This window comes from Bubalus bubalis, chromosome 4 (assembly GCF_019923935.1).
Source record: "Bubalus bubalis isolate 160015118507 breed Murrah chromosome 4, NDDB_SH_1, whole genome shotgun sequence".
Lineage (NCBI taxonomy): Eukaryota > Metazoa > Chordata > Mammalia > Artiodactyla > Bovidae > Bubalus > Bubalus bubalis.
In genome coordinates this window covers 98,170,463-98,197,537 of record NC_059160.1, presented here as the reverse complement: position 1 = coordinate 98,197,537, position 27,075 = coordinate 98,170,463, and the positions used below count along the sequence as shown (strand labels likewise).

General features: G+C 41.0%; 1 protein-coding gene and 1 long non-coding RNA gene across 5 annotated transcripts in view; one reads left to right on the top strand and one right to left on the bottom strand.

Annotated features, from left to right (window-relative positions):
- Window positions 1-17,910: 17,910 nt before the first annotated feature.
- On the bottom strand, window positions 17,911-20,623 carry BTG1 (BTG anti-proliferation factor 1). Its single transcript, XM_006066820.3, has 2 exons — window positions 20,166-20,623; window positions 17,911-19,219 (listed from the first exon to the last, which is right to left on the bottom strand). The coding sequence occupies exons 1-2, from the start codon at window positions 20,311-20,313 to the stop codon at window positions 18,852-18,854; spliced, it is 516 nt and encodes a 171-aa protein (XP_006066882.1). The 5' UTR covers window positions 20,314-20,623; the 3' UTR covers window positions 17,911-18,851.
- Window positions 20,624-20,784: 161 nt separating this feature from the next.
- LOC102398527 overlaps window positions 20,785-27,075 on the top strand; it is a 66,200-nt gene continuing 59,909 nt past the window's right edge. For 3 of the 4 annotated variants that reach the window (XR_006550650.1, XR_006550649.1, XR_003108952.2), the window contains exons 1-2: window positions 20,785-21,466; window positions 24,355-24,404. This is a non-coding gene — a long non-coding RNA (uncharacterized LOC102398527). The remainder of the gene's footprint in view (window positions 21,467-24,354; window positions 24,405-27,075) is intronic. The other variant, XR_328286.3, reaches the window with a different exon arrangement.

Here is a 27,075-nt window from a genome sequence, read left to right as displayed (position 1 = left end):
TATGGATTCTATGGAAAAGTCATAGCAACTGTGCTCAAGACAAATTTATTTCTTTGGCCTCTAAAACAGCTGTCGGCATGAAAAGACTTGTGGCTGAGTTTACAAAGTAAACGTAAAACATTATTAAAATTTTAAGTTCTCATTGCTGTTTACATCTCCTTTCCACTTACTATGATTTATCTTGCTCATTTACATTTTTTGTTTTGCTTTTGATGAAGAAAACATAGAAATTCAGATCTTAGAATCTGAGATTCCAAAATCGTAACAAAACACAACAAAAACAAAAATACTTTTAACACCTTGAAATATTTGGTAGAATGCATGTTCAGAAAACAGTCTCCATTCAGGAAGTTTGGGAAACAGGTTTCAACAGGCAAAATTAATCCACGACTCTCTGCCTGTTTTTCCTTTCGTTTTTCACTAAACACCAACATTTCTCACAATGGAAGGATATTTTGATTATCTTATCACCGTGGGACAAAAAGTGCTTAATTTTTTATTTCAATCAATCAAGCTCTTCTACCTTAGCTCCCTTTATTCTTCCTCATACTCAAGCTCCTAAGTTTATGTGCAAGGAAAAGAATTTTAGCTATCTCAGGCAACAGACTATACCACAGAGAAAACATCAAACAAAACGCCACTCTCTCCCGCAATCAGCTTATATTTATAGCCAAAGGTTTACATCATGCAATGTTCATTTTTCCGTTTCCCCCACTAATTTGTCCCTGTTGAGAAGTCCTTAGCACCTGCCTCCGGAGAAACTGTGCTGAGAGCTTTTCTGAATTAGTTTCACATTTAGCACCTTTTGGCCACTAATCACCACTGTCGGAGAAAGGCTCTGCAGCATCACCAGTAATCAGCTCTCTGGTTCCCTGTGATCAGGAAGAAAGGGCATTTAAGTGCTAGAGAGAGAGAAATGGAGGCAAAAGAGAAAATGCTATTTTTCCTCATGAAAAAAAATGGAGTTAGAGAGCGCTGAGAAGCCACCCCCAAGAAAATCACAAGCAAATTCAACACTGAGGAGCACTGACGTATATACACTACCACGTGTAAAATAGCCAGCTAATGGGATAGCTAGTGGGGAGCTGCTGCATAATATAGGGAGCTCAGCTCGGTGCTCTGTGATGACCTAGAGGGGCGGGATAGAGGCTCAAGAGGCTTATAGGTTATACTTATATATATATATATATATACACACACACACTTATAGCTGACTAATGTTGTTCAATGGCAGAAACTAACACAACATTGTAAAGCAATTATACCCAATTAAAAATAAATCGAAAATAAAAATTCAATATTTAAAAATTTAAAATAAAATTTTAAATTTTATCATTAATATTATTTCATCATTAATATTATTTAATATTATATATTTAATAAATATTAATAATTTATTAATATTATATAATACTAATGATAATATATATTAATATTATTATTAAATAATATAAAATAAAATTTAAAAATTCAATAATATTTTAAAAATTTATTCAAAAATAAGCCAGTGTATAAACTGCAAGCTTGCAGGTACTTCCTAAAACAAAATTTTGTAGCTATTCTTTGACCTAGACATAGCCTCCCACTGTCATTCAAGAGCACAGTGTGATGGGAAAAGTGGCCAACACTAAATGATCATCCTCTAACCCCCTCACAGCTATTGCTACTGCTACTGCTGCTAAGTCGCTTCAGTCGTGTCCGACTCTGTGTGATGCCATAGACGGCAGCCCACCAGGCTCCCCCGTCCCTGGGATTCTCCAGGCAAGAACACTGGAGTGGGTTGCCATTTCCTTCTCCAATGCATGAAGGTGAAAAGTGAAAGTGAAGTCGCTCAGTCGTGTCCGACTCTTCACGACCCCATGGACTTTAGCCTACCAGGCTCCTCCCTCCATGGGATTCTCCAGGCAAGAGTACTGGAATGGGTTGCCATTTCCTTCTCCATTCACAGCTATTAGCTATCCCCTAATACCCTCTGAGGGCTTCCCTGGTGGGCTCAGAGGTAAAGAATCCACCTACCAGTGCAGAAGACATAGGTTCGATCCCTGGGTCAGGAAGATCCCCTAGAGAAAGAAATAGCAACGCACTCCAGAATTCTTGCCTGGGAAATTGCATGGACAGAGGAGCCTGGTGGGCTGCAGTCCAAGGGATCGCAAAGAGTTGGACACGACCGAGTGATAAACAACAACAACAATACCTTCTGAGTTGGAGAACTCTATTCCACACCTAAGGGCCACTTGAGTTTCTGCAATTCAGCACTTTTCAGATGTTGGAGAGTCTATACGGATCATGTATCACATGGTATGAATGCCTTTCCTGGGGACTGGAACTCAACTGTGTGAACATTCCTGCAGCATCATGTGTGGACAGACACAGAAAGAAGAAGGCTGCTTCTTCACATCAGGTCAGGTTTGATTGCCAAAAATGTTTTTTTGCCAAACCTGGATAGAAGAAAGCCCCAAATCTACTTTCAGAGGTTGAATTTCAGAGTTAAATGGTTGGATGTATTCTCAACTCCATTGTCCAGGCCAAGAACCCGGTGAGGATGAAATGTGCCTTGTCCTTTGGCACTAGCAGCAGGGCTTGGGATCCAGAAGTGACCAAAGCATTAAAAAAAAAAAAAATCCTAAGAATTCACAGTGTCTTGGCTGCTGCAATGTCAGTCTCCTCCATCTTCTTGTTCCTTTGCTAAAGCCGGATGCACAAAGAGATGCTTCTACTTCTATGAGAGAAGATCCCAAAATGCAGATAAGGCCAAGCTCCAGGGCTCGGTGGCACAGTCCATGCAGGCTACTACAATGCTAACCCAGTTGACCTCATCCAGCAGAGGTAGGGTTCTAGGGGAGAGTTCAGAGGAGAGGATGTGCTGCCTAGGAATGTGAGAAAACTTTTGAGAATGACACTGGACTTTATCACACCAGAAGAATGGAGGTCTGATCGATCCAGCTCTTGAGCTCCCAGGTGACCCTGGGTGGCATCAAGGTTATAGTAGGTACCGTGGTGTATGGAGGGTTAGGTATTTTACATACAGAGATAGGCTACTTACAACACCATTACTCTTCCCTCCTATGTTCTAATATGTTTCTCCCAGAAGAGAAGGGAGTGTATCCAAAATTACACATAACCCTGAAATGATCATGGGAACATGTGGTCTGTGACTGCTCTTTGCCAGGGCCTAGAAAAGCAGAAGAGGGTTGAGACCTATCATTGGCATTTTAAATTTGAAAATCCTAATAGCAAAACTTGAGGTTAGTGGCCAAACTAATGCCAAAAACAAACAAACAAACAAACAAAAACCCAAGCCCACAGAATCAGAGGCTTGCATGGGCACAGCAGCCTTCTGTCCTTGAAATTGGAGCAGCCCATCTTATAATCAGATTCCCACGTTACTATCTTGGGAGTTGAGTTCATAGATGGACATTTCATCCAGGTCTAAGGATAAAAGGGCAGCTCTAACTTCACCTCTTCTTTCTGTAATGGGAGGTTCCACTTGCTAGTCTGTCCTCTTTAACGCTATAGCTTTTGGTCTTTCACCACCAACACTGACTAGGACCTTTTGAGTTTGCCAAGTTGTTTCCAACATGGAAAACTCAATTCTAAGAAGGAGAGTCCCTGCTATAGTAGGCACTTCCTAAAGGTTGGTGGTTTGAAAAGCTCATGAGAGTTCTATCCTCCTGGTTCATACACTTTGTCAGGCGCTCCAGTCTCAATCAAACAGGATAAGGTTTTAAGTGGTATTGACCCTGGGGCATACTTTCCTGGTGTGACGATAGACTGGGGTAAAAGAAATATTTTTCTTTCTCTGCTACTTGCTTTTATCAAAATCAGTAGCCAGGCATCAGTATAAACCCTATTAAAAAAAAAATTGAAGCTTATCAGCACATTTCTTTCCCTGCATTGATTTAAGACCATACATAGTCATACACATGTGACACCCAAAAGATGCAGAAATGTTCCTTTTGTACTATTTCTTGAATTTTACCCTCTCTTTCCAATGCTTACTCTCTACCCACCTCAAACCTCCAGCAAACATATGTAACACACCCACTCACACAACCATGCTGGGTTTTATTCCCCCAAAATAAATTTCTAGTGAAATGAGAGTTTTCACAAAAAAATACACTAGGTCAGAGAGTTATACTCAAGATACTGAAATATAGTTTTACTCTAACAACACCCTAAAGCCTTTTAACTATGAAAGACTCAACTAAAGAACTCCATCTCAGTTAGCTTTATCAGAACTTTAGTTACTGCCTAACACATAGTGTTATACCAAAAGGTTAAAAATAAGTTTGTTCAACCACAGTTTTAAATGTTTTTATTTTATTCTACACAGTAGTGTGTCTTCCTGTCTAAATTGACAAGTTCAGCGTGAGTAGGTGGAAGGAAGAAAAACAAGGGAACGCTCATTAAGAAATGAAGGCAGGGTTTTTCTCATGGAAACAGAAGGGCAAAGACACACCTTTCATAGCCAGAGACTCAGAGCCAGCATCTTGATAAGAGAATGAATGTTAATCCGCACAGATGAATCTGGGAAATCTTTCAGGAGAGAAGTCATAGATTATTGCAACAATTATTATTACCAGATTCACAGGCTCTAATCACTGCCTGTATACATACCACGTTTCAGATAACATGGCTATTTTACTTCTGTCCCCAAATGCAATATTAGGGAACTTTGGTTGTGTGCCTGTCATCATCAGGCCAATACACAGAACTCAGATAATTAGATAGTACAAGACAAGTTAGCATTTGCAAGAACAACAAGTCTGGGGGAGTCTACTTATTTGACCCCCAAAAAGGTGTCATGGCACTTTTGGTAAATATTTGCTTTGGACAGGGCTTCCCAGGTGGTACTAATGGTAAAGAACCTGTAAAGAACCTGCCTATGTAGGAGACTTAAGAGACATGGGTTTTGACCCCTGGGTAGGAAAGATCCCTCGAAGGAAGGCACAGCAACCCACTCCAGTATTCTTGCCTGGAGAACCCCATGGACAAGGGAGAGGCTGGCGGGCAACAGTCTATAGGGTCGCAAAGAGTTGGACACAACTGAAATGACTTAGCACTTAACACAATGCTTTGGATAAAAAGTTTCTAAAGTTCTGCATGAAATCCTACATAAGATCGCCATTGCTTTTCAAAGTGTACTTCCCTTTTTAAATTCCTTCTCTTCCCCTTTCCCCACAATTCCACCCCACCATATTTAGTCAAATGGCCAGAATTATCTTGTATTTATCTGGACTCAAAACAATGCCTAAAGCACTCCAATTTTTATACAGCAAAAGGAAGACGACCTAGACTGGATGGATACAGCAAGTTTCAAACTGAAAGAATATATTACTTCTTGGGCTGGGATCAAGGATGGGGTAAAATTCATGGGGAACATATTTGAGAAAGTACATTTCATTCATCTTTGGTAAGGCAAGTGGAACCAAAGAAACGTCCATTTTCATATCTTAACACCAGGGACTTTCCGTAACTCAAGAATAGACCAGATTCTGCTCCAGTATCTTAAAGAGTAAGTATTCCATGATTTTTAAGTGATTGTATGATGAAGGTAATGTTAGCCTTGCTTTTATCACATCTCGTATATGAAAGACCTGGGGCTCTAAATGATAACAAGTCTCTGTAATCTCACATTCTGTAACAACTAGGCATTTTGGATAACTGAATTTTCCAGTTAACCAAATTTCAGCAAGAAAAACCTTTGTGTTTTCAGGGCTTGTGTGTTAGCTTGCCTAGCTAAACATCCTAACAAAATATTGAGCACCTTGCTGAATCATACCGAGCATCAGTTCCCATTTCATATTTATTGTAGATACAGAGTTTAAAGAAACCAGACCCTTTTTGTAAAAAGTTCAAGTCTTCTTATCAGCCTGTTTATTATGATTTGCAATTCTAAGATGGAGAGAAGGGGAAAAAAAAAATCCAGCTGAGTTTTCCAGTAATCAAAGTTGTGCTGATTCCTGGGGCATACACCAACCAGAAAACTCAGTAACAAGTGATCAGGAAAACACTGCCATAAACCAGGTGAGTTGACTTTAGAGCGGAGTCCAAGAATGCCAAATTACAATTATGTATTTGGGGAGAAATGAGCCTAGAGGGATTTGGGAATTCATTCAATTATTTAAATGGAATGTTCTTTTCCCAGATATCTCCTAGGGTGTTTCTCTGGTCTCCTTCAAGTTTCTGCTCAAATGTCACCTTATCAGTAAGGCCTTTCCTGACTACATTACTTAAAATAGCAATTTGCCCCCTCTCTCCCCAAGCACCCCTTCCCTAGATCACACCCTTTTCTGCTGGGCCCCCACAGAGCAATATCCGCATACCAACACAGCAGCCCTGTTCCTAAGCACCAGCAGTCTGAGATACCATACATTTTACTGGCCTCCTTCCCTGCGGTTCTAAGGGTACGATTTTGCTTTGGTTCGCTGCTGTAATTCCAAGTGCCTAGAACAAGGCTGAGCACAGAGTAGGTGCTCAATAAATACTTATGAATCAGCACATTAACCAATTGTAGCCTCTTCTAAAGCTCTGGCTGAGTTTCCTGACCTTTAGATTTTCCATCTAATGGGAAAATCAGACATGAATACAAACCATTACAATACCATGGGCTCAGACAGCAAGACACTGGGATGTGACATCAGTTAGGAGCCGGTGCATGCATTCTCAGTTGTGTCCAACTCTTCGCAACCCCATGAACTGCAGCCCACCAGGCTCCTCTGTCCATGGAATTTTCCAGGCAAGAATATTACAGTGGGTTGCCAATTCCTTCTCCAGGGTGCTTGACCTCCAACAAACCTGGATTCCAGCCTCAAATTGTCCCACAGCTCTGTGAACCTGGGCGAGTTTTATAACACTGCTACACCACCAGACTCAGAGATGACGACAGTAACAATTTGTCTATCTTACAGGCCCGTGATGAGGAGTCAGTGAAGGGACACACATAGGTGCCCAGTCCTGGCACTCAGGAAGTCTACAGGAAGTGCCCGAAGCTTCAGGTCTGATTTTTATGGAAGCAGAGAAGCAGAGCAGGAAGTCTAAAGCTGTCTGGTGCTACCAGAAGGCTTGCCAGTAAGAGGACTGCAGTAAGAAGGAAGGAAAATTCCTCAATGTACATACAATGGAAATGCTGTATTCAATTTTCCTGTGCTTAATGCACAAAAGTTTTTGAAAATGAGGAATGAAGCTGCTAGTAATATGTGATCAGAGTAGCAGCCTCTCCAACTGGAAGTGTTATTGACAAGCCTCATCTTAACCAAATATGGCTTTAACCTTCCACACATCTAAACTCACTCTGTTTAAAATACAGTACAGGCTGGGGGGAAAGTCCAACTAATACTGAAATATTAGGTGGTACTGCCCTGAGAAAGAAATGTCTAAGCCACTAACCACCATCACCATCACAACAGAGCACTACTTTGGCAGCAGAGGGCTTGCCAAGAAAACACATTATCTTCCTCAGGAAAAATAAAAATAGTTAATTCAAGATCTGCTTCCAGGGACTTCCCTTGTAGTCCAATGGTTAAGAATCTGCCTTGCAATGCAGGGGATGTGGGTTCAATCCCTGGTCAGGGAACTAAGAACCCACGTGCCCCAACTAGAGAGCCTGTGTACCGCAAACTACAGAGCCCACGGGATGCAACGAAGACCCAGTACAGTTGAAGAGAAAAAAGGTCTGGTTCCAGATCAGGCTACAAATTAGAACATTAAAGCTACGGGAAAAGAGGGAGTAAAAACTCCCTTTTCAATCACTGATGAATTACCCCCTTTCCCCATCCCTCCATAGATCCCAAACTCATTAACAGTCTCTTCAGAACAAGTCTTTCCATCTCCACATTTAAGAATCTTTAAAGACAGTGACATACAGCTCTTGAGTTCAATCAATTTCACAACTAATTGTGCTATAACTCAGGTTGATATTCTAACTGCTCCTTGGCAACTGGCGCTGAGAACATTGAGATGGAAGTACTCAAGGCTAGGATTCAGCTCTACATACAGGTTTAACATCGGCTTGTCTCCTCTCCTTATCTGCAGTCTACTACAGACTGACATCATTGGGCTAAACAAAAAAGGTGGGGACCAGGGGAGAATATTATGTAAATTTGGCATTATCACAATCTTTTTCTGTTGCTCAAGATTCTAAAATTTCAGTGTAATAATAAACACTAGCAACCCTTAGTAAGTTTCTGAGCCACTGATAGAGATATGACTCAAATGTTACTACTCACTTTAAAAGACTAAAAAGCCATAGCCAATTGGGCAGGGATGAACCATATTAGTAACCACTAAATCATAACTAGTTGAAAGGCAACGGTTTCTTCTGGGGACAATTTCCTTCATGTTTAAAGAAACCACTACCGCATGTTTAGGAAGCAAAAATAACACTATAAAAGGAGAGAGAAAACAACTCATTTCTAATTTGAGGCCTGGCTCCACAACCTTATTTCTTAATCAAATTCCAAGTGCCTCAAAAGGGAGTATTCTGGGGTAAGAGATGTTACATCTCTGGATCTGAGTGTGGATCACATGGGTGTGCAAAAGTCACTGGACTTGACGCATTTAACTGTATATAAAGTTTTTACAGCAATTTAAAAGAAAAAAATTTAAGTGGTTCACTTATACTCAAAATGTTAACCCAGAATGAAACTTAAAAAAAAAATTCATTTAAATAAACACTCATTGCAAATGACAAGTGCTGTAATAACAACAACGACAAAAAAATGTGGAAAATACTCGAGAAATGTTTGAATCATATACCACGGAATACCTCACGTGAAAACCCAACTTTCCATGCTAAATGTTTATAACATGAAAGTCACTTATGTCCGTACTAAAGCAAATCATAAATCTAGCTGTTCTGAAAAACACTCCTTTGAATTCTATTTGAGTTCCTTTTGGACTGGATAAGGCGTTCTAGTTCTCTGACCTGTTCACCAGGAAATAGAGGCACTATTGGTTGCCCAGCCCTTATTCAAAGAGATGCTATCAACATGGCTCATAAAAGTGAGCATGTTCTGGCCGATGCTCATAGTCTGGGTTTAATTATTAACAGCACCCTGTTGTATTCTAAAGAGTCACAGTCTGGTTGATAAACTTATTGATCAAATTACATGGTTACTCCTCTACCTAGAAACCCCACATGATATGGCCTCATTCCTCATTTCCTCTCCTCTCCAGACACACTGGTCTTCCTCCGTATACCTGTGCCAAGTTGCTTTCAGTCGTGTCTGACTCTGTGAGACCCTACGGACTGTGTAGCCCACCAGGCTCCTCTGTCCATGGGATTCTCCCAGCAAGAATACTGGCGGGGGTTGCTATTTCCTCCTCCAGGGAATCTTCGTGATCCAGGGATTGAACCTGTATCTCTTGGGTGTCCCACATTGGGAGGCGGGTTCTTTACCACTAGTACCACCTGGTAAAGTACGTGAACCGTGAACTTCCAGATGTTCAAGCTGGATTTAGAAAAGGCACAGGAACCAGAGATCAAATTGCCAACATCCGTTGGATCATCAAAAAAGCAAGTTCCAGAAAAACATCTATTTCTGCTTTATTGATTAAGCCAAAGCCTTTGACTGTGTTGATCACAATAAACTGTGGAAAATTCTGAAAGAGTTGGGAATACCAGACCACCTGTCCTGCCTCTTGAGAAATCTGTATACAGGTCAAGAGCAATAGTTAGAACTGGACATGGAACAACAGACTGGTTCCAAATCGGGAAAGGAGCACATCAAGGCTGTATATTGTCACCCTGCTTATTTAACTTCTATGCAGAGTACATCATGAGAAATGCTGGGCTGGAAGAAGCACAAGCTGGAATCAAGATTGCCAGGAGAAATATCAATAACCTCAGATACACAGATGATACCACCCTTATGGCAGAAAGCAAAGAAGAACTAAAGAGCCTCTTGATGAAAGTGAAAGAATGAACAAGTTGGCTTAAAGCTCAACATTCAGAAAATGAAGATTATGGCATCTGGTCCCATCACTTCATGGCAAATAGATGGGGAAACAATGGAAACAGTGACAAACTTTATTTTGGGGGGCTCCAAAATCATTGCAGATGGTGACTGCAGCCACAAAATTGAAAGACACTTACTCCTTGGAAGCAAAGTTATGATTAGACAACATATTAAAAAGCAGAGACATTACTTTGCCAATAAAAGTCCGTCTAGTCAAAGCTATGGTTTTTCCAGTGGTCATGTATGGATGTGAGAGTTGGACTATAAAGAAAGCTGAGCACTGAAGAATTGATGCTTTTGAACTGTGGTTGGGAGAAAACTCTTGCGAGTCACTTAGACTGCAAGGAAATCTAACCAGTCCATCCTAAAGGAAATCAATCCTGAATATTCATTGGAAGGACTGATGCTGAAGCTGAAACTCCAATACTTTGGCCCCCTAATGCGAAGAACTGACTCATTTGAAAAGCCCCTGATGCTGGGAAAGATTGAAGGTGGGAGGAGAAGGGGATGACAAAGGATGAGATGGTTGGATGGTATCACCAACTCAATGAATATGAATCTGAGTAAACTCCGGGAGTTGGTGATGTATAGGGAGGCCCGGCGTGCTGCAGTCCACGAGGTCGCAAAGAGCTGGACACAACTGAACGACTGAACTGAACTGAACCACCTGGGAACGCAACCACACACTTAACTCTTCCCTGCCTTCTTCACTGAAAACCCCTACTCATCCTTCAGTCTCAGCTCAAGTAGCCCTTTCTCTGGGAAGGCTTTCTACAGTAGTCAGGTCTCTCAGGACACCACTCCACCATGTTCCTTCCCTGAGTATCTCTCAGGTCCAATTTTTACGTTTGTTAGGTAACTCTCTCTCTGCCACTAGACTCCAAGCCCCTTGAGAGCAGAGACAGTGACTATTTTTGTATCCTCAGTACTTATAGCACAGTACTTAGCACATAGAAGGGCTCAGTATTTGTTCATTAAATGTAACAGATACAAGACAAAACACTGATCATTCGTTAACCACTAGAAAGGATCCCAGCAGACTTAAAAGGTCAGGGAAATGAGGAAATACAAGAATCTGGGAAGTAGAAGACAGCAGACATCTATTATTTCAATATTACACAAGTACCCCATCTCTAACTCCACAACCGTAACTGCTGTCTCATGGGATAACTCATGACTCGCTGATAACACTAGCCACCCAAACCTTGTTTCAGTTAGTTTCCAGCTCATACTCTTACCTCGCAACCTTAAACATGACGGGGACACAATAACTAATTTACAAAGCTACACACAACTCCGAGCAAGGTCTGAACCACACAGGGACTTTAAGATGCAAGACTTCTGAAAGGGTTTAAGGCATTTTGCCTCTAAGTCTCTTGAAGCCTTTTGTTTCCTATATATATATATATATATATTTCCAATAGTTTCCAATACATACTATTGCACAATAGCAAGAAGCTCTGCTGGCTCAGTGTGCCTCCTTTATAGAGCTATGCAGTGTTACACTATCTAGCTCAGTGAAGACACCTTCACAGAAAAAGGGACTTGAGTTTAAACCAGAAAGAACTCATGGTCATTGAGTCACCAATGGCTGACTAGAAAAATATCAATTATATTGTTAGTGATTCAAGCAAATGTTGCATCAGGTTACATCACAAGGAGAAACTCAAACCCAAACTGATAACTTATTTAAAAAGACGGCTTTTCTTTGCAGTAAAGGAGGTACTCAAACCACTCTAGATTAAGGAGATTGAGAACCACTGAGCTGTTTGAAAATCTCTTGCAAAAACACAGCCAAATACATATGGCTCAAAGGACTGCAAACCCTGAGAAAAGTCAACTTACTTTATATAGCAAAGAGCTGTAAGGATTAAACAAGATAATGGATGCAAATGTGCGCCGTGTAGGTTCCACTGCTATACACTATACACAGATAGAGGTAATTGATAATTTCACTCCCTGTCCCAACTTAAAGTGTCTTCAATATAAATAAAAGATCTGAAAAATGTCTTCCCCCCCAACTTTACTGAGAATATAGCTCTGAAAACTGCAATGTTAAGGGAAAGTCTGTAAAATAAATATGCAAGTCCTAGGTTATCTGTATCTTCACCTTTAAAAGACGGAGGGGAGCAGGGGGACAGCTCATTTTCCTTCCTATATTATTTCAAAAACACAAGCATATTTCTCACAGCTATTGGAAAAGCAAGACTTTCAAGAAACTCCAAGCACTGTCAGGTGGCACCATCTAATTTTCAAGAAAGCAAGAAAACCATCTTCCATACTTCATCTGCTTCCATGATATAGAGCATCCATCCCACCATAGTTCATCTGCTCCCATGATATAGAGTGTCCATCCCACTTCTAGGAATCCAGCTATTCGGTGCTTGGAGTTTTCCTAGGTGTTTGACCTTAACAACAGACTGGTTTTTATCTCCAGTTTCACAGATGAAGTGAATAGGCCCAGAGAGACTAAGCAATTTGTCCCAAACCACAAGGTGTGAACCGTACACCCTGGATTCCTATTCATTCTCTGAAGTCCAAGACGGCGTGCTGTGCTTGGTTGGTCAATTGTGTCTGACTCTCTGCAACCCCAGGCTCCTCTGGTCCATGGGGATTCTCCAGGCAAGAATACTGGAGTGGGTTGCTATGCCCTCCTCTTCCCAACCCAGGGATTGAACCCAGGTCTCCCAGACTGTAGGTGGATTCTTTACCATCTAAGCCACCAGGGAAGTCCAAGACAAGTATTCTTTATACTAAATTCTAACTGCCTCCCAAAGAAAGAAGCCTAGTTTAAGACAGTTTTATGCTTCCTGAGCATAGAGGGTAAAAAGATTATGATTTCAAGGCTGAAAATGACCAAAGATGACTAGTTAGCCATGAGAAGTTAAGGCATGCATGTTCTAACAATGTCAAAACAAGGTAAATCAATCTATATCATAATATACTAAGAGTTAACAACTTGGATTCTGGGTTCAGTGAGGCATGAGTTCAAATTATGAATTAACCATTTACTAGCTATTTACCTTTGGTGCAAATTTAACTCCCTAAACCTCAAGTTTTCTATCCATAAAACAAAGATTAAAAATACTGATCTACCTACCTATCAATCTCACCCAGTTGTTGGGTGGTCAAATAAAAATGTACATTGGTAACCTGAAGGCTTACAAGTGCAACTTACAGAAAATACAACTCCATTTAGTCTATTGACTTGACTGGACAAACTGCCATAAATCAAGACTGAAAAATGCACTCAGTCTAACTTATAGCATAACTGTTACATATGACCATTTTAGGTTTATGCCCATATATAGAATCTTCTCAAATAAAGTCCAATTGGTTAGTCATTTTTCTTTCCTAAAAATTTAGGGATTGCTCAGAACAAGAGGGAAAAGAAACAAGATTTCTGGCTAAATCATAACTGCAAAAACTAAATAAGCACTGACCTACTACTACATGAAGCCCGTTCTTTTATAACCATGCAAATAAATGAAATGTTACAAGAACCCTAACATTTAAAAAGAAAATTTCTAAGAACATAAAATGTGAATTCTAAAACATATCAATACATAATTTAATATATAGGAGCACATGGACTTTGAATTGGTATTAGCACTTAATTTGGGGTACCTGTTGGGTGTTAAAAGATGTCTTAATTTTACAACTAAGTACTCAAGCAGATTAACGAAAATTAAACAACTTTCTCTGGATTGCTACAACAGCTTTTTCTTTTAAGACAATATCATCACTTAAAGAACATAATAATCAACTTACTCTCGAAAGAAAAAACACTCATCTACTTTAGTGATAATCTAGAGAAAGTTTCAATATTTTGTTCATGCACCCCATCAATAAAATTTTAGTATATCCCCAATATACATGCATTTATAAAATGTAGCATGTGCTTTTGCATACACACATGAAAACACAAGCAACAATATTTTAAAAGAATGACATAACTTTGGGGATGACCTATCTAATTACTAAAGCATACCCATGAGCAAACATGTCTTTATCAATGTACAGTTTGAAATAATTAGTGTTTGATGTAATATTCTCCAAACACAGGAATGCAGTTAATGACAGTTTTTCTCCGTTGTGTGGCCCCTGTTATGATGATAGTGTCTGGCCTACACTCAATTATCCTTCTATCATCAGGAATGCAGTCACAAACGCCTTCACAACTTAAAGGTACCAGGAACGAGGCTATCATCATCAAAGTCTAGTAGACAGCTTAAATCTTCTCCCTTTATAAAACACTGAGACAAAGGCATTGAGCGCTATATTTGAACTTCTTTAAAAATGCCTGTAGGAATGTGCTTTATTTATGCTTCTCATCACTCTTACCCCAAGCTCAGTCTCCACCTAATATGGGCCATAAACCTCACTACCACTTTGACCTGCTTGTTCACAAACTCAATGTAGACTTTGTCCTCAATTCATGAATTACAGAATCCCTACACTAGTATTTCCCAGTCTCTGCCAAAGACCAAGGTGCACAAACCTCTCTTGATGAACACCTATGACCACAGCAAATTCATTTTTACTATTAAACTTTTCAATTCCTCCATTTCAGCTAAGTTTCCTACTTTTCATTTTCTCCATTCTTTCCCTTTTTATCCAACCCTGGACGTGAATCAGTTCTTCTCTCAATATTAATAATCTATAATTACAGAATTCCTAAAAGATCACTGCATTGTCCACACTAAAATGACAAATTAACATTAAGACTCATATAAAAGTCAAAAGTTGAACTTCCAAATGTTCCCTGTAAGATTCTTCAACTATGAGATGACAAAGCATTAAGGGAAAAAAAAAAAAGAAAACTGAGTATCCTGTGACAGAAGCCTTACCATTTTTCCACTCCTGTTTGACACACTGATCAATGCCAAAAAAAACTGGTACATCAAGTCGATAGCAGTCAAAATAACTGGCAACTATACTCCACAAATTGCCTGTTGAGGAAATGGTGTCAACCCTCACTATTAATACAATCTAAGGCTTACTTGCTCAGGAGCATCTCAAAATTACCAAACTTAACATCTTGCTTAATGACTTTCCTTCACTTTCAGAAGAAAACAAAGATTTATAGAAATAACAAAAAGTAATTCAACCTATGAATTCCTCTGGCCCCTTTGTATTCATGTGAATGACCTAAGGACTCCGTGAAGCAGCTTGGTTTGGATTTGGTTAGTAGCACAAACTACTAACCATTTCACCACAAAAGATTTTTTTCAAACTTACGTTTCCAAACATGAAAAATAAACCATTGCTATACTTTTGGCAGCAGTCATATGCAAAAGTTTGATTGCAGAGACTGAGAGACGAGACTCAATTATTTGCATACCTTCAGATAAGTACAAAATTCAGCATTTCAGACAATCCAAAATACACTTTTTGAAGTATATATATATATATGTATATATATATTAACTATGGACAAAATCTCCCCACAAAGTTTATCAATAGCCTCTTATCATATAGCCTGAAATAAGAATGCAAAGGGGAGAGGCAGTATCTTTAAACTTCAATATACTGAAGAAGACTGTTGCAGTTATCTTATTTCTCTTCTACAAAGAGGAAGGACAGTATCAGATATGTTAAAAATCGCCAAAGAAAATGTCAATAGTAGATATATTTGTTTCTAAGATTAAAGGGAGTTTGAAACCTTTGGTCATGAAACTCAAGAAGAGTCAGGCATACTGCTTCTTTTTAATTTGAAGGCCAATCCTGTGATGTGTAACACCTATACAAAACAACATTACTTGCAATTTGAGTTATAGTGACTTAAGGACTTCCCTGGTGGTTCAGAGGGTAAAGTGTCTGCCTACAATGTGAGAGAAATCATTTGTGCAATTGTACCAGAAAGCAATTTTCTAGTGGCCTACCCAGTCTATCATTACAAAAATATTGGAAATTAAGAGTGATTAACATGTGACTGTTACTCCCGATTGCAGGGGTAAAGCAAACAGCCCCATTATCCTGCAGGAAACAGGCTAACTCTGTCCATACAATCAACTTTAAGCCTTCTTCATTCTTGCATTATAGAGCAAGACAGTATTTACATTTGAAGAAAAGAAAGCGATTTAAATACTACGTGTTAAAATTCAAAGTAATTATTTCTAAACTTAGTGCTAATAAATATGAATCTTGGGGCCAGTGGCAACTAACAATATTGAACGCAGTTAAAGAGAAAAAAAGCAGATCCTTTTAAGAAAGGATCCCTAAGAAACTCTTAACTCAAGCAGTGTAAAATGCCCTTTAAATTCTATCACAAAGTTTTTTTAAAAAGTACACAACACACTGTTACAAATGTCTATGTGTATAGGCCTGACACACACGTGTGCATACAAGAGACTCAAACCTTTATCAAAATGGCTTGGTAGAACAATCTCAGAAGCAATGAAAAAGATGTATTCAATAGTTACTAAACTGGAGACCATTGTCCAGGGAATGTCAAGGTTCAAGTCACAGGAAACAGCTGGATGCTAGGTCTTTGCAAGCCTTTTAAAGAGGAAATTTTACCAGTTCCTTATATGCCAGGCATCACCTGAATTGTTTTAAGTTCTCCTTGCATCAAATTTCTTTAAAGTACTAAAAAGTCTGATGTCAGTATCTTCAAGAATGACCCCCCATCTGAGAAAAGCCTTGACAGAAGTTTTAGGTACTAAAATATATCCCCCTAAACTGCTCGAAAGTTATCCTTCGCCCCAGATCCCAGTATGCAAAGCTTTACCAGTTACTAGCTTCTGAACACAGGCACACACAACTTCAAATGAGTTACCAGATGAAATGTAGTTGGTAAACAGTAGCAGTCAGCACTGGGTTAAGATCTGTGTAAAAACCATACTACCAGCTATTTTATTGTAAATTTGTTTGAAAAACTAGAGGGGGTGTGGATAGGATTCCGAAAAACAGACTGAAAAATAACACCATTAATAAGTGGCAAGGGTAGTCCATGTGTTATGGTTTTAATTCAAACTCTCAAGGACAGCCTGCTGGTAAAAGTACACAAACATCCTTTGTATTCTAAATACCTGCTTGTTTAGCCGGGTATTCCTTTGTCTCTACAAAAATCAGAATGTACAGGGAGAAATGAAACTCCAAACTTACTTCGGACTACTGATTTCCAAATAACCTAGACTGTGTTATTTCCAGTTTGAACATGTTTACATGAATACCACCCAAAAGACAGTTACATACGTGCGTAGAGAACAACTCAAGAAATTTTTCATTTTCAACTTGTACTGAAAAACCATGTTATTCTTCCTACAGCCAAAGAATTATGAAAGAGCTTTATCATACGGGTTAGTGGGGCAATCTACACTCCAGCAAGAAGTGTTCATTTGTTTCATTTAGGTTCTTTGTATTTATCTGAAGTCTGAAAATGATGCATCAAGAACTCAGCATTTCAACTTGAGAATAAAAATTCAAACATACCTTTTGTTGAATTCCAGCTTAAGTGATTTTTTATGTAAATCTTGCAGCTGACGAAAGGCAAAAAAGCAACCAATCTCTGCAGTGATTAGTCTGGTCTTTTAAGACTATGGGTCACCTGCCCCAGGATTTTCTAAATGAACAAGGAATCCATGGGGCAAAATAACTTTTTCAAAGGTGGGCCAGAATGGAACGTTTCTCTCTTCACTTCAACAGGGAAGCAGTGAAATGTAATCCTTTGAGTAACTCTTTTTGGTTGATGTTACCTTTGTCTCATCCTCATTTCATGCCATTAGCTTGGGACTGTGTCCAATGTTTCAACTTTAGAACTTTTCTTAGAAAAAGTATGTTACCCCTCTAACACCTAAATTTGTATACAAAAATCATCTTTACTCCTTAACAAATGTTTTTCAGCTTGACCAGTGTGCAACTGACATTCACATGGCTTACAGAACCTGAGTCTTTTGAGAAATGTATTTCTTTTAGCTGAACCTCTATAATCATGACAAGAGATTGATTAAAATGCCAAGATAAGAAACAATTTATTATAGAGAGAAGAAAAATTTCTCATCCAAAATATAGAAATCTGTACAACTTTGCCACAATCAATATACATGAACTGTACAAATTTACACCAGTTCATAATTTACCAAATAAAAGATGACTAACAAAGTTCACAAAATAGATGGTGGTTTGTGGAAAAGACTTTTACCCAATTAAGTACAAGGAGAGTTACAAACCAGACCTCCACTTTCTAAAAATAAGAAGTTTACTCAGTCTTAGAAAACTACAAGCTAGCAAATGTACAGAGAGCTGGCTGGTGCTAACACCACAGTTGAGACAGTGTCTTTAAGGGTCTTTTTTTTTTTTTTAAAGCCTGTTGCCAAGGCAGATTCTGGTCACTTGCTACTTTCAAGGCCAAAAACACAATACAAGGTCTGACCATTTCCCCAGGTCATGCTTACTCGTTTGTCTTATATACATTTATACATATTTAAGTGCTAGGTAAAAGTCTTGTCATAAAATTTCCAGTATTACCATGTTTAAAATGTTGAGCTTTCCTATTGAGCTGCCAAAAAGGATAACAACTTTTAAGTGTAATAGTGCAAATTTTCTCTGCAAGTTCTACTGCAAAGAAATACAAATTTGCATTAAAGGGACTGACGTAAAAATTTAGGTATCATGTCTGGGAGAAACTGAAACCATCCTAGGACTTCACTCCTAGCAAATAAGATGATCATTTACTTGGACTCACAGGCTATTAAAATCATTGAAAGGTACTGTCCAAACTATGGCACTGTCACTTAAAAAAATTTTTTTTTACCACTCTATCTTGTGCCAGATCTTCACAGCTGTGACATGGTTTAAATTCCATAATCCATCCCCAAGGGGAGCCCACCCAAAGCAAAAATCAAATTTATCCATCCATTATAAGATGATCCATCCATAGACTATATCTTAACCTGATACAGTCATCATATTGTAGTTTTTCGAAGGGCTTGTTCTGCCCAAGAGAAGTTCCTCCTTACAGCTGATTCTGCTGTCTACCATTTGCACGTTGGTGCTGTTTTGGGTGCTACCTCCTGCTGGCGAGGCTTCGTACAGCACACAGATGGAGCCATCCTCGCCAATTCTGTAGGACACTTCGTACGGGTCAACCCAGAGCGTGAGTTCACTTGGGAGAAGCCTGAACAGCTCCTGACTGCTCAGTCCAATCCGCTGCGCTGCCTGTCCAATCAGAGGATCCATTTTATGGTTGATGCGAATACAACGGTAACCTGATCCCTTGCAGGGCTTCTCTGGGAACCAGTGATGTTTATAATGTTCTACAGAAGAAAAGAGAGAAAACAATGCTTAGACGCCGTTACTGCCGGCTCCCGCCTTAGTCTCCTCCTTCCGTTGGCTCCTTTGAGTGAAAATGCCGAATATCAACTTTTTTTTTTAAAAGCCCAGCATCGCATTCGCGGATGTGCGTGGATGGAAAACGAGCAGGGCAGGGTTTTAGAAATAACAGTTGCACGGGACAAAACAATCTCCGGGAACCAACCGGCTGAGCCGCCAAAACGGGAATCAGGCGCGCAGCCTGCGCCAGCCGGACGGCACCGGCGGCCAGGCGGGAACCTGTTTACTTTCTCCACCCAACCCTGGCCGCACACAATGGGGTTTATGACTTTGGAGGAGAAGCGCCGCCGGAGTGTTAACCCCGAAGGGAAGGAAAACAAGCCACCCTAAACCACGCTCTGGGCAGGGCTGTAATTGTGCCAGTGACAAATCCGATGATTAATGGGCAGGGTTAGGAGGCGCGGGGAGACCGCACGTCCGTCCCGAGCGGGCTTCGGGGCAGCCGCGCCGTTTTACCCCCGGGCCCGACAGCCGAGCCCGCAACTGTTGTATCGGAGTCGGGGGAGGGAGCGTCGAACCCACCCCAGCCCCGTGGGTCCTTTGTCCCCCGAAATCCGCGGAACGTCCGAGGACCGCAGCTCCCGCCTCGGTCGGCTTTAGTTTCTTTGTTGTGCGTCAGTTTTCTTCTCCCCTCCGTTGGCCAACCGTGGGGGGACAGGGAGCGCCCTCGACCTAATCCCCAAACCCTCCCCGGGACCCGCCGTTAGCGGCCGCTCTGCGCGCCAGTCACCATCCCGCGGCCGGACTCGAGCGCGGTCGCCCGGGGCGCTACGGACACTCCCGCGGCCCCGACGGCCCGGCCCCGGCAAGTGCGGCCGCGTCCCTCCCCCCGCGGCGTCCCTCGCCCTCCTGCCACCACGGCCCGCTCACCTGCCAGCAGCTCCTGCAGGCTCTGGCTGAAGGTCTGCAGTTGTCGCTCGCTCGTGAGCCCCTTGGTGCGGAGGAACTTAGAGATGAAGGACACGGCGGCGGCGATCTCGCCTATCATGGTGGCGGCCCGACTGTAGAAGGGATGCATGGGGGCGGCGGGCGGGGGCGGCCCGGGGCGGCCGGGGCTCGGCGGCGCGGCCCCGACGGAGGAGCGGCCACCCCGGGCTCCCTCACAAGTCAGAGGGCTGAGAGGGAGAGAGGGCGTGAGCGGCGTACGGCTACTTTTTTTTCTCCTTTCTTTATAGTAAAAAGTTATTTTCGACACAGGAGGCGGCAGGAAAGTGGAAGAGACGAGCGACGGCGGCCTGGTCACATCGCTCAGACCTCCCCAGCCGCCTCCGCCTCCAGCTCCGCAGCCTCCGAAGCTCCCAGCAGTTGCATTTCCAGCTCCGACGGGCTAAGAGAGAAAGGGGTGGTGCAGCACTTTTTATAGAGCCACGGAAAGGAAGTGGCGTAGCTGGAGCGTGACGGCCGAGTCTAGCCAATCCAGAGATCGCACCATTGTGACGCAAGCAGATTCGGAGTCGGAGGGGGCGGGAAAAAGGAGCCAGGGGGCGGGTCCATAGACTGGGAAGAGAGGGAGGAGCTGACGTAATCCGCTTGTAAACAAATAAACCCCGGAGTGGCAGCAGGAGAAGGGGGAGCAAGTGGCGGGGGAAGGAGGAAACTAGGGGTGCGCGTGTGAAAGCCCCGCCCCCCCAGCCCTAGCTCCTCCTTCCCGCTCCAGCAACTCCAGGCACCGCGCCAGCGCATCCTCTGCAAGAGTACTCTGCCCGGGCTAGCCTGCGAGGAGGCTTAATGCTGTGCAGATAAAAGCAGCCCGGCTTAGGCTGTGTACACCCGCGCCAGCGGCACGGATACGTCTGCATGGCAGTGGCCCGCTGACTGTACTCGGTGTTTACATCCTGTCCCCGACGCCTAGTCTACGTGGCTGGCTCCACGGGCAGGATGAGCAGCGGGGTGCGGGTACCAGTGCTGAGGATACAGGGAGTGTGGAGAAAAGTGGAGCGAACCGGCTCTCGAGGGTTAGTAAGCCTTTTATGGTTGCTGTTCAGTGACATCAAGAGTCAAAAGGAGAGAAGAATGGAGTCCTTACTGAACCCATCTTAAAACTGATAAGAAAGCCTGTTACTGAAGATAAGTATGGTAACCGTAACGTTTAATCTATAAACAGAAAAAAATCTATATAATGCATTTTACACCGTTTACGCACAAAACCGAAGGTTGTTTCTTTTTCTAAAGTAAGTAACTGTCTCAGCCTTCGCCTTTTGCTGTTCTTTATAAAACAAGAAAATAAAGATAAAATTTGAAGGTTGTGAGAGTACTAGGGCAGACATTTAAGGTTACTTGAAGTCCTACTTGCCAAACTGGGGGGTCGGGGGAGCCGCGGGAATACGAAGGCATGAGCCTGCTAAAACGATTAGGCCTGCGAGAGGGTTAACCCGAACTCCATTAAAGAGGAGGGGAAAAGAAAAAAAAAAAAAAAGATGGTGAGCTGGGCAGATGGAGAAAGCAAACAAGAGGCAGAAGTTGAACTCTACCAGATGGAAATAAATATCCTGAGCTTAGCTGGTCATCAATATTGCAAAACACTGCTGAGCCAAAGGGTATAGAAATGAAGGGAAAAGTACAATTCACCATAGAGCAATAGGAGAAAAATATTTGTTGTTTGAATGAAATATGTTAAACTGAGCTTTTAGGTTATTTTTTCATTTATACACAATAATTATAGGTAGTTACATGTGAAATAAATACTTTAAAAGATAAGTAAGACTGAATTATTTAAAAGCGTTGACATGAAAGTGTTTTCTTTGAATAAATGCATCAGTGCATCAAAAATAATGGTAAATAGATACATTCGTTTCTTTCTAGGATTCTGCAGATAGAACTGTGCTTAAAAGTAAATGTCATGGTAATTACTTCCCTAGGGATGTGAAACCTCTTGCATTACTCAAAATGGAGATAGGAAAACAAGTAAATCCTTAAAATTACCATAGCCCTAGATTTAGATTTTCTGATATCCTTCTAACCCCCCACCACCCTTACTCATCTGCTCTGTTCATTTCCCGTACACCATCAGTCATTCGAGCATTAGATTAGAAATCAGGTGAATTTTTCTTCTTCAAAAATTTTGAGCTTAAACTGACTCATCTACAAAATAGAAAAAATGAAATTAACAAAATGTTAGGATCCAAATTCATTCCTGTCTCCCAGCTCCACTGCTTTTTTTTTTTCTTTCATTGAAATGTATTTGAGGTACAATATTATGCTAGTTTCAAGTGTACTACATAGTGATTTAACATTTGCATACACTATGAAATGGCCACTATTAACTGCCTTCCCAGACAGCAGCTGGACGCTTTCTAAATGCTTCTTAAAATCAGTAGAATAGAGTTAACAGAAAGTTGAACTCACATATTCTAGAAGGGGTTTTCCTCCCACTGTTTTCTATTGTATGTGTGTGTTTCCCACTTTAAATCATTCCTTTAAGAGAGAAATGGATTTAAGAAATTACTCTTTTACACTAGGGTGATCTAGGGAGTACTCAGGAGGGAAAAAAGGAGGTAAATATTGGTCCTAAATGCAAGCTTTAGATAGTGGACAATGTTAATAGCTAATGGTTTTCAAATCTGGACATATATATGTTTAGTAATATTTTCCCAGAAATTTGGTGAAGCTGTTCCCATCCAAGAAACTAGGAGGTATTTCTTGACATCTTGAATTTGTAAAGGCACTTTCTCATCTTGTTAATATGCTAAACTATAGGGTACTCCCAACTACTTAGAAACCCAACTCTTCATTCTGTGTCCTTAGGCAAGTTATTTAACTTCTCTGCATCGTAATCTCCAAAAAATGTAAAGGTTGTTAAGAGGACTAAGTGGAATAACTTTGTTGTTTAGTCGCTCAGTGGGGTCTGACTGTTTTTGACCCCATGGACTGGCAGGCTCTTCGGTCCTTGGGATTTCCCAGGCAAGAATACTGGAGTGGGTTGCTATGTGCTCCTCCAGGGGATCTTCCCAACCCAGGGATCAAACCCAGGTCTCCCACTTTGCAGGTGGATTCTTTACTATCTGAGTCACCAGGGAAGCCACATACATAGAAAACAGGGAGAGTGGGGCAAGGAGTGAGAATTGTTCTTTCTCCTCCTGCCTTCTGAAAATGTCACTCAGTCGCATCTGACTCTTTGCGACCCCATAGCCTGTAGCTTCTATCCATGTAATTCTCTAGGCAAGAATACTGGAGTGGATTGCCACTCCCTTCTCTAGGAGCTCTTCCCCACCCAGGGATCGAACCTGGGTCTCCCACATTGCAGACAGATTCTTCACTGTCTGAGCCACCAGGGAAGTCCTTAGATAGATAGATATATAGGTATATTAAATTGCCTGTGATATATATAATTATCAAATTAATTTCTAAAACCTATAAAATTTTCAAAGCACTATTAAAAAAAAAAAAAAAAACACCTTAAGGAATATGTCAAAACAATCCAGAAACCTGGGTTTCAAAATAAATCTGCGAGTGACGAATGTCAGATCTTTGGAGTGCTTAAGAGTTCAGAAGGTACTTTCTATAGAGGAAACTATCAAGCAACTAGAGTCCTCAAAGGGCTGGATTATATTCCCATCCCTTAGTTCAATTGTTACCTGAACAGTTTGCTCTGAACTAACAAATCACAGCACCCTGTAGACTTTTTGAGTAATTGTGTTAACCAAGAAAGGGAGAGATAAAAAAAAGAAAAATTTATATAGGGTGAGAGAATGAACTTCTTTCTCTATTTCATAGACTAGTAAAATTTAGGAATCAACACAAGTTTGAAAATCTTATTTTGCCAAAGACGTTATTTAAAGAATTACATTATCATCTGCTGTCACTATCATTTTGGGGCAAAGATGATGTTTTAACACCCCCAAAGTAAGAAAGGTATCCATATCAGAAAATAAAGCATGGTCTTTTTAAGTGAAAAAATTTTAAGTTACTAAATGTCACCTTTTGCATTTCAGCCTTTGGGAACTCATCAAAACTATTAATCTATGAATAAGAGAGCACTAAATTAGGCTTTTATGCTATTCATTGGATATGCTATTCCTACTGCCTGGAATATCCCCTCCCTTTTTTTTTTTTTCCCTAGCTAATATCTGCTTATCGTCCAAGAAGACTTCCCTGACTCTCTGGACTTGTGTAAGTATCTACAGTATTCTGCTTCCCCTTGCCCTCACCCTGGTACTGATCAGACATACTAGATTTACTGTGTTTACTAATCCCTTTTCCTTTCTGGTCTGTAAATTCTCACAGGGCAGGCATCTTCTGTCATTCACTATTGCGAATGCCTAAGAAACAGGCCAAGACATAGTAAATGCTGTTGACTGATGTTAAATAGACATCTAAATACAAATGAGTCCATCAAAACCATGACTTGCAAACACACACACACACACACACACACAAAACCCACAAAAAAACAAACAATAGCAAAAAACAACGTGACTTGCAGTTTGTCAGCTGAAAGATCACACAGAGCAAGTTGTCTTGCTTAAAATCGGACAGTCAATATTTGAGAAGATAAGTAACTCACCTCTGTGGCACTGTCTTTCTGGCTCCCATGAGTGTTAGATTACTTCATAGTGTTTTAGATAAATGTTGTTTTAGGATAGGCTGCATTTCCAAAGCAAATGAAATGGAGACCAAAGTCACTTGGATATGCTGCTTAAGAAACACTGTGGAAGTCTCCACATCGCTCCCATTTAAGGTTTCTTATCTTATTTCTCCACGTGTTATGTAGACACATTTTAGTATTTTTATATATCAGATTACACAGGGCTGTCATCTGCCAGTCTCTCACATTACCCTTCTCTCCTGAAGTTGTTCACAAGGAGTCCTTCCTAAGCTCCGGGCTTCCACTTCATCCCTGTGATCCTGGCTTCCTGCATTATTGCTAGGAAAGTCCCAGATTTTTTTTTTTTAATGGCTGTATTACAGTTCACAAGGTTGTCCAGTAGGCCTCCCCCACCACCCTTTCATGTCCCCTTCCTTTAATCCCCTCTCAGCAAAGGTTTTACTCCTTATCTGGCCCCTCCCTCTCCAAAGGCACCTTTAGGCCCAGAGACTCCCTTTTGCTGAGCTGGATGAGTCTCCTTGTTGCTGAAGGCATTCACTAAAGTATTATCTATTGTGTCCTCTGTCATGAATTTACTTCCAGAGTCCTAGGTGTCCTTGGTGCTGGCTTTAGAAAACTCACAGCTGGTTCAAGCAGGAGAGTTCTTTACAGACTGTTAATAGCAAATAGAGACAGGGTATTTATTTTGGGGTGTGTATGGGGACAGAAGGAGATAAGGAAGCCAGTCCCCAAAGTGAGTGATCTCTGCTAAGTGATCTCTGGTCAGTGAAGTTGGCCCATAGTTAGGTCTCTGGAAGGAAGAAAAAGAGGGGACCTGATCTGGAAGTATTTTAAAGACTTAAACCACTATGAGGAAGATAAATATTGCTGAAAAAACTGGTGAGTAAATAGGGCCATAGTTACCTGGCAGTGAGGGGAGAGTGAGTGTTTTGGGCAGGGAAGTGAAATGATCAGATTTATTTTTTGGAAAGTCCTAAGGACGATGCTCATCAAAAAGACTTCCCTGGTGGCTCAGACAGTAAAGCGTCTGTCTACAATGTGGGAGACCTAGGTTTGATCCCTGGGTCTGGAAGTTCCCTGGAGAAGGAAATGGCAACCCACTCCAGTACTCTTGCGTGGAAAATCCCATAGACAGAGGAGCCTGGTGTCCATGGAGTCACAAAGAGTCGGACACGACTGAGCAACTTCACTTTCACTTTTCAAGGATGATGAATTAAATTGGGGTCATTTGAAGTGACTTATATCTTTGTCTCTAATTCTTATTTAAATCTTTAAATAATTTAGCTTTCATCGATTCAACTAGAGACTTAATGCCTTTTGTTTATTCTTTTCTTGATTATCCATGGGAAGCAGACCACTTTTAGGAGCCTCCCCACCTGCCAACCTGCTTTGCTTTGCTTAGATATGAATTCAAGGGCACAAACTAAGACCCTTGTACTAGGTTTAGATCAAGAAACATAACAGAACTAGAAATCCGACAGTGACAAGTATAGATTTGGGGCAAAACTGTTCTTGTTAAAGCAATTGGGAAAAAGAATTAAAGAGTTGCTTCTGAGTAGCAGTAACAATTTGGAAAACTCAGCAGTGGCTACAGGACTGGAAAAGGTCAGTTTTCATTCCAATCCCAAAGAAAGGCAATGCCAAAGAATGCTCAAACAACCGCACAATTGCACTCATCTCACACGCTAGTAAAAGTAATGCTCAAAAATTCTCCAAGTAGTAAAAGTAATGCTCAAAAATTCTCCAAGCCAGGCTTCAGCAGTACGTGAACCATGAACTTCCACATGTTCAAGCTGGTTTTAGAAAAGGCAGAGGAACCAGAGATCAAGTTGCCAACACTCGCTAGATCATCAAAAAAGTAAGAGAGTTCCAGAAAAACATCTATTTCTGCTTTATTGACTATGCCAAAGCCTTTGACTCTGTGGATCACAATAAACTGTGGAAAATTATTCAAGAGATGGGAATCCCAGACCACCTGACCTACCTCTTGAGAAACCTATATGTGGTCAGGAAGCAACAGTTAGAACTGGACATGGAACAACAGACTGGTTCCAAATAGGAAAAGAAGTATGTCAAGGCTATATATTGTCACCCTGCTTATTTAACTTACATGCAGAGTACATCATGAGAAATGCTGGGCTGGAAGAAGCACAAGCTGGAATCAAGATTGCCGGGAGAAATCTCAATAACCTCAGATATGCAGATGACACCACCCTTATGGCAGAAAGTGAAGAG